The 12,336-nt window shown below is 37.9% G+C and overlaps 1 protein-coding gene across 1 annotated transcript; it reads right to left on the bottom strand.

Moving 5' to 3' along the window:
* Positions 1-1,167: 1,167 nt before the first annotated feature.
* On the bottom strand, positions 1,168-1,689 carry LOC119562319. Its single transcript, XM_037875477.1, has one exon. It carries the CDS (start codon positions 1,675-1,677, stop codon positions 1,201-1,203), a length of 477 nt encoding a protein of 158 aa, XP_037731405.1. The 5' UTR covers positions 1,678-1,689; the 3' UTR covers positions 1,168-1,200.
* Positions 1,690-12,336: the final 10,647 nt, after the last annotated feature.

The raw sequence follows: 12,336 nt of genomic DNA, 5'->3' as shown, positions 1-12,336 counted from the left end.
CAGGAAACAACTGATTCCGATTCCGAAATCGAACAACACCAAATAACAACAATGACGGACGAAACTATTGCCCAACGGGCATATATTAAGGATATAGCAAATGCTATCCCTGAATTCAACGGACAAAAAATCAACCTTCAAAGATTCATAACACCCATGAAATTAGTAAACCTAACCAAAGGCACATTTGAAGAAATAGCGGTTGAAGTCATAAAATCAAAAATAGTGGGCTTAACCTTGTACAAAGTTCAAAACGAATCCACTATAAACCGAAGCCGAAGCTTATATACCCTTGCAGCTATAATTATTAAATTTAAAAACATAAAAAATGATATTCCCAATAGTATAAGATAATATGTCAAAAACACCGAAGCTATAATTTGTTTCATATTATTTTTCTACCAATTTTCCGGTCGTTCCTATGGCAGCTTATATGATGTAATCGTTCGATTTTGATAAAATTAGATTCGAAATTCAGAACTAATTAAAAAATGTTTTTTCCAAGCGTAGAAGGTTATATGTTAAACAAGAAAGGAAGTTAGCTTCGGCTTGCCGAATTATACCCTTGCAGCTATAATTATTAAATTAAAAAACACAAAAAAAGATATTCCCAATAGTATAAGATAATATGTCAAAAAACACCGAGGCTATTATTTGTTTCATATTATTTTCCTACCAATTTTTCGATCGTTCCTATGGCAGCTATATGATATTTTTTTTTTACTTTTTCAAAAAATACATATTATATATTTAATGTAATACCAAATTTTAGCAATATTACGTTAACAATACAGATCAGATATTATCCGAAAGCCTGGAATTACAAAGGTTTAAAGGATGAAATAAAAATTAAAAGTATCTAGGTAAATATTTAAAATAGGGAGTTCCAGAAACTTATACAAAAATGTAGAATTGGGATCAAGTTAAATTTAATACAAATACATTAACTACAAAGATAAAAATCCATTAATTTAGGGAAATCGCAAACTTTTTTTCTACAATAAGCCTTGAATATTTCAACAATGTTTGTTTGTAAAACGGGGAATTCCCTAAATACATATTTAACTATAGAATATTTATGGGATCTTACGATTTACATTAACATGGATGGGTTAAGACATTCCAGAATGTTTTACAATTATTTTACAATTACAATAAGCAACGTTTTATTACAATAACCAGTGAAATTACGGACTAATGCTAGTAGCACTCGTTCTGCACGGATCTCTCCAGGGCGAACGTGTACTCCTCGGCCAGCTCGTCCACGGACATCTGTCGCGTGAGGAGCGCCAGGATGCTGTCCACCTGCATCTGGGTGCTGGCATAGCGATCCTTGGTGGCCAGGCCGGGTGCCAGCTCGAAGGGAATGTCCTGCAAGTAGTTGACGGGTCCTTGGGTCCCAGGCAGCTTCATCGCAGCTCCAGCTCCCGGCCCACCACCGCCCCTGGCTCCTGGCATTGGTGGATAGGGCAGATAGCCCGCCGGCGGCATGGGCGGGTACATGGCGCCGGAAATGGAGGCTGCGGACGGAGGAGGTGCATCCGGTCCGGGCCTCCGCTCTATGAACACGAAGTCATCGCCACTGGTGCCTGGACGGGATCCCTCCGCCGGCCCCTGGATGGGCTGATCCTCCGTGGGTGTCTCTGCGGGCTTGCGCTTCCCGAAAATGGAGAACATTGCTCTAGTTTTGTTGATTGTATATAGTCGTCCGATTTTGATAAAATTAAATTCGAAATTCAGAACTATTAAAAAAATGTTAGTTCCAAGCGTAGGAGGTTATATGTTAAGAAACACCGAAGCAATAATTTGTTTCATATTATTTTCCTACCAATTTTTCGATCGTTCCTATGCCAGCTATATGATATAGTCGTCCGATTTTGATAAAATTAAATTCGAAATTCAGAACTAATTAAAAATGTTATTTCCAAGCGTTGGAGATTATATGTTGAAAAACACCGAAGCTATAAATTTTTAGAGGGTATATTTGCAGAGGGTATATTGATTTCAGTCAGAAGTTTGCAACGCAGTGAAGGAGACGTTTCCGACCCCGTAAAGTATATATATTCTTGATCAGCATGACTAGACGAGTTGATATAGCCATGTCCGTCTGTCCGTCCGTTTCTACGCAAACTAGTCTCTCAGTCTTAAAGCTATCGGGCTGAAACTTTCCCAAAAGTCTTATATCTTTTGCAGGTAGTATATAAGTCGGAACCAGCCGGATCGGACAACTATATCTTATAGCTCCCATAGGAATAATCGAAAAAAAAAATTTTTTTTATATTGTATCTTTGGTGTTTTTTAGCTATGGTTTTTTCCTATGGCAGCTATATGATATAGTCGTCCGATTTCGATAAAATATAATTCAAAAATTAACTAATTAAAAAATGTTATTTCCAAGCTTAGGAGGTTATATGCTAAAAAACACCAAAGATATAATTTAAAAAAAAATTTTTTTCGATTATTCCTACGGGAGCTATAAGATATAGTTGTCCGATCCGGCTGGTTCCGACTTATATACTACCTGCAAAAGATATAAGACTCTTGGAAAAGTTTCAGCCCAATAGCCTTAAAACTGAGAGACGGACAGACGGACAGACGGACATGGCTAGATCGACTCGTCTAGTCATGCTGATCAAGAATATATATACTTTATGGGGTCGGAAACGTCTCCTTCACTGCGTTGCAAACTTCTGACTGAAATCAATATACCCTCTGCAAGGGTATAATTACAAGACACAATTATCGGCGATCCGATGTAGTCAAAGCAAAAATGGCTAAAACAACTCAAAAAGGAAAAACAGCTGAAAAATTCACAACTGAAGTTGACAACTTACGAAAGCTACTCGAAGCTTCGTATATTGATTACCCGCTGAACATGCAGACAAGTTCAGCACCAAGGAGGCTATAAGCACAATGGTCAAAAATTCCGAGCATGGCCGACTCAAAACAATCCTTAAGGCAGGCAACTTCTCATCAATGAATGAGGCTGTCACCAAGTATACACAGTGTAGTACTGAAATGACGGGTAATGCCAACGCAATACTATTTGCCAGAAAAGGACAGGCCTATAGAGGTAACAACTTCAGAAGTAATTACCGTGGTAGAGGTAGAGGAAATGTTCGTGGTAACTACCAAAATAATGGGTATTACCAATATAACGGCTACAAAAGAAATGGTGGTTACAACCAAAATAATGGTTTTAATCGAAACTATAATAACCAGACCAATAACTATAATAGAGGTCGTGGAAATTATAGACAAAACAACAATAACCAAAATACCAGCAATAATGGCAAAACAACAATAATGTCCGCTTTACCCAGCCAGTTTCGGGAAACTCACAGACCCCTTTAGATACGATAAATTAAAAATACCAACGGTATATACCATTAACCTCAATCTCAATATCTTCGTACCATTTATTAATTCAGAAACAGGAAGGCAACTTACGTTCCTTGTGGATTCGGGAGCAAATATTTCACTTTTAAAAGAAAATGCAGATACCTTTAGCAATATACAAATAAAAAATACAATAAATATTCAAGGAATAGGCGAGGGAATCATAAAATCCAAAGGACTTGAACCAGTAGAACTCCAAACAGACAAATATATAATTCCATATAATTTTCATATAGTAAATCAAGATTTTGTGATTTCATGTGATGGAATAATAGGAATAGATTTTATAAAAGAATTAAACTGCCAAATAGATCTTAGCCCTACAGAGGAATGGTTTATAATAAGACCAAATAATATAGACATTCATATTTATATTCCAATAACATATACTTCTGATAATAATACAATTCTCCTACCAGCCAGATCTCAAGTAGTACGAAAAATCAAAATAATGTCCGATACTGATACTATATTAATACCAAATCAGGAAATTCAACCTGGTACTTACGTTGCCAATACTATCACATCAAAATATAAAACATTTATCCGATTACTCAATACAACCAGTACTGATCAATTGATTAGTAACAAATTTAAAATGTGAACCAATTTCCGATTATAATGTAATTCAAAACACTTCAAGTAATAGAGAGCAAAACATCATAGAAGAACTGAAGAAAAACTTTCCAATTCAATTTAAACAACAATTAACGGAACTATGTGGTCTTGAAACCGAATCAATAACAACAAACAATTTTTACAAGCAGAAATTGAGATTGAAGGACGATGATAAAAAATTATTGAAGCCCACACAGCCAAGTTGAGGAAATTCAAAAACAAGTAGGAAAATTAATTAAAGACAATATAGTCGAGCCATCTGTATCAGAATACAACAGCCCACTTCTACTTGTCCCAAAGAAAACCCTTCAGGGTTCAAACGAAAAGAAATGGCGACTAGTAGTTGACTATCGTCAAATCAACAAAAAACTTTTGTCTGATAAATTTTCACTCCCAAAAATTGATGACATCTTGGACCAAGAGCAAAGTATTTCTCATGCCTTGATTTAATGTCAGGTTTCCATCAAATTGAACTAGAAGAAAATTCAAGAAACATAACGTCGTATTCAACGAGCAATGGCTCATATTGTTTTACGCAATTACTTTTCGGTTTAAAAATAGCCCCAAATTCATTTCAGAGAATGATGACAATTGCATTTTCTGGACTTGAAGCTTCTCAAGCATTCCTCTATATGGATTATTTAATAGTCATTGGATGTTCCGAAAGACATATGCTCAAAAACCTAAAAGACATCTTTGAAATATGCAGAAAATACAACTTAAAATTACACCCACAAAAATGTTCATTTTGTATGCATGAAGTGACCTTCCTTGGTCATAAATGCACATACAAAGGAATCTTACCAGACGACAAGAAATATAATGTCATAAGAAACTGTCCAGTCCCACATGATGCAGATAGCGCTAAATGATTTATAGCATTTTGCAATTACTATAGACGTTTCATTAAAAACTTCGCCGACTATTCACGGCACATAACTAGATTATGTAAAAAGAATGTTCAATTTGAATGGTCTTCCGAATGCCAAAAATCATTCCAATATTTAAAAGATATACTTATAGAACCAACTTTATTACAATATCCTGATTTCCTTAAAGAATTTTGTATAATAACGGATGCTAGTAAACAAGCATGTGGAGCGGTATTAACTCAAAACCATAACGGACTCCAACTCCCGATAGCATATGCATCACGTTCATTTACAAAAGCTGAAAGCAATAAAAGCACTACAGAACAGGAAGTAGCAGCAATTCATTGGGCAATTACACACTTTTGACCATATATTTATGGCAAACATTTTACAGTTAAAACCGATCACAGACCACTAACATACTTATTTTCAATGGTCAATCCTAGTTCAAAACTCACACGCATGCGGCTCGAATTAGAGGAATATGACTTCACAGTCGAGTATCTAAAGGGAAAAGATAACTTCGTGGCAGACGCCCTCTTTCTAGAATAACAATTAAAGATCTTCAAAATATTACAGCAAATATATTACAAGTCACTACAAGACAAAAAAGTAGACGAAATTCCTGCGCAGGAAAAGATAAACTAGAATTGCCTAGGCAATCTCAAGTAAAAGCTTCTAAGTCCAACGTATATGAAGTCATTAACAATGACGAAGTACGTAAAGTAGTGACTTGCATGTGAATAATAATCTATGTTTTTTCAAACATGGAAAAAAAATTACAGCAAGCTATGATGTTGGAGATTTGTATACTAATGGAAGTCTTGACTTAGGTCAGTTTTTCCAAAGGCTTGAGCTGCAGGATGGTAAACAAAAAATTACCCAACTCCAAGTGGCACCATGGGATAATATCTTTGAAAATATTTCAATAGATAAATTTAAAAAAATGGGCAACAAAATATTAAAATCATTAAGAGTAGCGCTTCTCAACCCGGTGACCCTAATAACAACTAATAATGAAAAAGAAGCAATATTGTCTACATTACACGACGATCCTATTCAAGAAGGAGATTCAGGTATAACAAAAACCTTGGCCAAGGTCAAAAGACACTACTATTGGAAAGGAATGAGTAAAGACATAACCCAGTACATACGTAAATTTCCAAAATGCCAAATGTCAAAAACGACAAGACATACTAAAACTCCGTTAAAACTTACAGAAACACCAGAAATGGTATTCGATAAGGTAATTGTGGATACGATCGGTCCACTGCCGAAATCAGATCAAGGAAATGAATATGCAGTCACCTTAATATGTGATCTGTCAAAATACCTTGTTGCCATACCAGTACCTAATAAAAATGCAAAAACAGTAGCAAAGGCTATATTCGAAGAATTTGTTCTAAAGTACGGTCCAATGAAGACGTTCATTACGGACATGGGAACAGAATACAAAAATTCCTTAATCGTACACCTATGCAAGAACTTAAATATCAAACCTTTAATGAATTTATACGTACATACATCTCAACTGATAAGTCGGATTGGGATATATGGCACATGATTATTGTCCATATGAGTTAGTATTTGGTAGGACTTCGAATTTACCAAAACATTTTAATAGCGTAGAGAAAATAGAACCTATTTATAATATAGATGATTACGCAAAAGAAACAAAGTTTAGATTAGAGCAAGCTTTTAAAAGAGCCAGATTAATATTTGAATCAAATAAAATAAAACAAAAATGTCATTATGATAAAAACTGTTTAGATTTTGAACTAAAAATTGGAGATCAAGTTTTATTAAAAAATGAAACAGGTCTCAAATTAGAATACAAATATACGGGACCATATACAGTAATTGGTATAGGAGATAATGATAATATAAGAATTTCAAATATTAAAAACAAAGAACAAAACGTTCATAAAGATAGGTAAAAAATTTTTATTTCATAATAATTTTTATACAATTTTTACGTATGGCCATACATAGAATAAATAACATAAATAAATACATTAAAAGCAAATATAAAAGAATAAACAAAAAAATAATTTTATAAAAAAAATATGAATATAAAAAAAACAAGGAAGAACGCTATAGTCGAGTACCTCGACTATCAGATACCCGTTACTCAGCTAAAAGGACCAAAGGAAAATGGAGATATGCAGCAAAGCGAGGTTGAAATGCGCCACCTACCGGCGGTAGACAGATTTAAGCGTTGTGGGCGTTAGAGTGGGCGTGGCCAAGTTTTTTTTGGATCAATCGATAGGTATTGACAAGACCAATACATTTCAGTTAAAATTTTGTATCTAGCATGAATATTGTGGGCGCCACAGGCTTGGGCGGTTTGTGGGCGTTAGAGTGGGCGTGGCATATTCGCGTGACAAACTTGCGCTGCGCTCAAGCCTACGGAATCTAAATCTGAATTCCCATTTCTCTATCTTTGATATTTTCCGAGATATCTGCGTTCATATTTACGATTTTTTGAAGTTTGTGGGCGGTTTGTGGGCGTTCAAGTGGGCGTGGCAAACTTTTTTTTGGGCCAATCGATAGGTATTGATGAGAACAATACATTTCAGTTAAAATTTTTATTCTAGCATGAAAACTGTAGGAGCCTCAGTTTTGGGCGGTTTGTGGGCGTTAGAGTGGGCGTGGCACTCTGCTGAAACAAACTTGCGCTGCGTAAGAAGCTCAGGAATCTGCACGCCTAATCTCAATAGCCTAGCTCTTATAGTTTCCAAGATCTCAGCGTTCATCCGGACGGACAGACAGACGGACAGCCGGACAGACGGACAGACGGACAGACGGACATGGCTAGATCGACTCGGCTAGTGATCCTGATCAAGAATATATATACTTTATGGGGTCGGAAACGCTTCCTTCTGCCTGTTACATACTTTCCGACGAATCTAGTATACCCTTTTACTCTACGAGTAACGGGTATAACAAGGAAGAACGCTATAGTCGAGTACCTCGACTATCAGATACCCGTTACTCAGCTAAAAGGACCAAAGGAAAATGGAGATATGTAAGCAGCAAAGCGAGATTGAAATGCGCCACCTACCGGCGGTAGACATATTTAAGCGTTGTGGGCGTTAGAGTGGGCGTGGCAAAGTTTTTTTTTTGATCAATCGATAGGTATTGACGAGAGCAATACATTTCAGTTAAAATTTTGTATCTAGCATGAAAATTGTGGGCGCAACAGGCATGGGCGGTTTGTGGGCGTTAGATGGGCGTGGCATATTCGCGTAACAAATTTGCGCTGCGCTCAAGCCTACGGAATCTAAATCTGAAATCCCATTTCTCTATCTTTGATACTTTCCGAGATATCCGCGTTCATATTTACGAGTTTTTGAAGTTTGTGGCCGGTTTGTGGGCGTCAAAGTGGGCGTGGCAAACTTTTTTTTGGGTCAATCGATAGATATAGATGAGGACAATACATTTCAGTTAAAATTTTTAATCTAGCATAAAAACTGTAGGAGCCACAGTTTTGAGCGGTTTGTGGGCGTTAGAAAGGGCGTGGCACTCTACTGAAACAAACTTGCGCTGCGTAAGAAGCTCAGGAATCTGCACGCCAAATCTCAATAGCCTAGCTCTTATAGTTTCCGAGATCTCAGCGTTCATCCGGACGGACAGACAGACGGACAGACGGACAGACGGACATGGCTAGATCGACTCGGCTAGTGATCCTGATCAAGAATATATATACTTATATACTTCCTTCTGCCTGTACATACTTTCCGACGAATCTAGTATACCCTTTTACTCTACGAGTAACGGGTATAAAAACATGATATCAATATTTTCTGATTAGAACAACATTTTTGAATAACATTTCTTTTACGATACAAAATAAGTTCTATAACATTTAAATTTTCAAATATAATAAGTACTAGAAGATAATTTTAATAACTATAAATAATTCAATTTTTATTACTTTTTAAAATTAAAAGAAATAAATAAAAAACCAAACATATTCTTTCGAAAATAACTTCATTACATTACGTTAATTTTCAAAAGGAGGGAGATGTAATATGCATGTATCATTGTAGCGAGTACCCACTGTACCAACACCAACATTGTGTTACAGTGTACTTAACCAAATACAAAAGTGCCGGTCGCTAAACTCTTGCGGCCAGGTGAAATATGAATGCGCCTCAGAGTCCAACTTATGGGAAGTGCTAGTGTCAGCATATTCCCATGGCCTGAGTGCAGACACATACAAGGCATGGATATACAACTTCTCTCGCGCTCTTGGTGCTACCAGCACAAATACAATTGTGAGCATATACTTCGATATATACATGACGGCCGCTGCCAATGTTTGCAGGCAGCGCAGCCGCGAATAGCTAGCTGTAAGTCATTCTCGATTTGACAATTGCTAAATAAAGATCTGCCTATGGGCACTTATAATCAATGGCATTTTTTAATGGAAAGTAAAGAAGAAACATAACACTGCACTGCCTCATGCAAGACAAGCGACATTGCATTATTTCAGATTTAGATTGCGTAGCCTTAAGCGCAGCGCAAGTTTATTACGCGGATATGCCACGCCTACTCTAACGCCCACAAACAGACCAAGCCTGTGGCGCCCACAATTTTAATGTTAGACAAAAAAAATTAACTGAAATGTATTAGTCTTGTCAATACCTATATATTGATCCAAAAAAACGTTTGCCACGACCACTCTAATCTTTCTACCGCCCACATAACCATATATTGAGATCAGGGGTAGGTGGCCCATTTCAGTCTCGCTTTGCTACTTGCGTATCTCCATTTCCCTTTTGTCCCTTTAGCTGAGTAACGGGTACCTGATAGTCGAGATACTCGACTATAGCGTTCTTCCTTGTTAAATATATAAACCCCAGAAAATAACTTCAATTTGTTACGTTATTTTTTAAAAGTTTTTTATGCATACATCATTGTAGTAAGTACCCACTGTACCAATGCCAACATTGTGTTACAGTTTACTTACGCAAATACAAAAGTCCCGGCCGTTAAACTTAATAGGCCAACAGAAATATGATATCTTGAAACGCGCCCCAGAGCCCAATATGTGGGAAGTGCTAGTGTTAGTGTATTCCCATAGCCTGAGTGCACATACATATGATGCATACACAGCCACTCTCGCGCTCTTTATTAACCAATTATATATATTTGAGCATAGATATTCATATATGTATACGGCCGCTTCTGACGGCTGCCGGCGACTGCGAGCAGCGCAGCCGCGAGCCGCTCATTGTAAAACACTCTCAATTCTGATTTCAAATAACAAAAGAGTTGTTTTAATTTTATTGGAGGGACACATAACAACGAACTACTTGCAATCAGTATAGAACGCAATTTGTTTATGGAGCGAAAACGTAGCTAACTACTTGCAAAAGCTGAGTCCAGTCCGAAAGCTTATGACTAAAGCCATCGAGAATATCCTGACGGGTAGTAGCATTCATTGAAAAGATAAGTTGCTTGTTAGACTTTTCTTCACAAAGTGCATCTGCATGCAACCGTAGATTCTGTCCTTTCTTGAAAGGTGGGCACCGCGACGACGACTCCGCTAACCAGCTGGGACCTGTCCACCATAGAGTATGGTCCAGTAATGTGGAGGGAAGCAGACCGCGGGATACGCGGGTTGTCCTCCGAACGTACATGGTTCCAGCAGCTTCTGGGATACTTTGTCAATATTTCAGCCATCCTGTTGCAGTGAAGAACGACATCAGAGTCGGTCCAACAAAATGTACCTGTAATTGGAATTGACAAAGACAACATAATAATTGTAATCAATTTTGTTAGTAGATGAGCTGCGGTAAGTTCCAACCGCGGTATCGAGTTAGCTTTAATGGGAGCTACCCTAGTCTTGGCTGCGATTAAGGTGACAAATGTTTCCGTCCCTGTTGTAACTCGACTGTAGACATTCGCTTGTGATTAAGCATCCTCGAATCCATGTAGTTCGATTGCTTTCGAAGGTGTGGCAACATATCGAGGGATTCGTCATTGGAACAAGATGGACAACTCGCTTGCGAAGATGTTCCACCGCCTGGCTATGCTTTCATTCAAGGGCTCACCCCAGCTTAGGGAACATAACCAACTTTCTATAGTATTTTTATCAAAACGGTAGAAGGCCAATACCCAAGGGATCACAAATCTTTGAGAGCTCTGAGAGAAAGGTCCGCTTGGTGGGCATTTGAGTAACTGTAATTGATCTTGGACATGTAGTATTTTCACCTTGTTCGATTTAGTTGTGTTGGTTTGATAAGCGCAATACTCCGTTAGTATAGAGTCCATGAGTATCGTACAAATTGAGCTAAACTTGAGCAAATTAAGTTTTGCCTCTGCCAACAGCCCGACAAGTTTTATCAGCAGTTCCATGAGTCCTTGCCAGTATTTGATTTTCAACATATATTCAAAGCCAGTGGCAGAGAAAGGTCATTAATTGGTGGGTACTCCACAAAATATGCGCCGTTCTGATCTCGCTTGTGGGTGTCGACAAAGAGCTGCTCCACGGGATCGCAGCTATCGATAGTTGCCTGACTTGTCTGAATGGTATCCATTTCCATAAACGCCCTTAACGCCTCGTCGACTTGAGCATGATGCGCTTTCTCAGAACCTACAATTACCCAACCAAAGATCGTATTAAGTGCGAAGGCACTAACAGTTTTTGTTGGCCCGTAAGGATACTTCTTAGCTGGTCCGATCCGATAATTACATCAGTGACTCCAGGTGTGGCGAGTGTGTCCTTGTATACTTTATGGGGTCGGAAACGCTTCCTTCTGCCTGTTACATACTTTCCGACGAATCTAGTATACCCTTTTACTCTACGAGTAACGGGTATAACAAGGAAGAACGCTATAGTCGAGTACCTCGACTATCAGATACCCGTTACTCAGCTAAAAGGACCAAAGGAAAATGGAGATATGTAAGCAGCAAAGCGAGATTGAAATGCGCCACCTACCGGCGGTAGACATATTTAAGCGTTGTGGGCGTTAGAGTGGGCGTGGCAAAGTTTTTTTTTTTGATCAATCGATAGGTATTGACGAGAGCAATACATTTCAGTTAAAATTTTGTATCTAGCATGAAAATTGTGGGCGCAACAGGCATGGGCGGTTTGTGGGCGTTAGAGTGGGCGTGGCATATTCGCGTGACAAATTTGCGCTGCGCTCAAGCCTACGGAATCTAAATCTGAAATCCCATTTCTCTATCTTTGATACTTTCCGAGATATCCGCGTTCATATTTACGAGTTTTTGAAGTTTGTGACCGGTTTGTGGGCGTCAAAGTGGGCGTGGCAAACTTTTTTTTGGGTCAATCGATAGATATAGATGAGGACAATACATTTCAGTTAAAATTTTTAGTCTAGCATAAAAACTGTAGGAGCCACAGTTTTGAGCGGTTTGTGGGCGTTAGAAAGGGCGTGGCACTCTACTGAAACAAACTTGCGCTGCGTAAGAAGCT

This window comes from Drosophila subpulchrella, unplaced genomic scaffold (assembly GCF_014743375.2).
Source record: "Drosophila subpulchrella strain 33 F10 #4 breed RU33 unplaced genomic scaffold, RU_Dsub_v1.1 Primary Assembly Seq420, whole genome shotgun sequence".
Taxonomy (NCBI): Eukaryota; Metazoa; Arthropoda; class Insecta; order Diptera; family Drosophilidae; genus Drosophila; species Drosophila subpulchrella.
Note: the sequence above shows the minus strand (reverse complement) of the source record. Positions and strands in the feature narration are given on the sequence as shown.

Bases quoted from the DNA above. Each gene is read 5' to 3' on its own strand.
- LOC119562319 (XM_037875477.1), bottom strand. From the start codon at position 1,677: ATGTTCTCCATTTTCGGGAAGCGCAAGCCCGCAGAGACACCCACGGAG.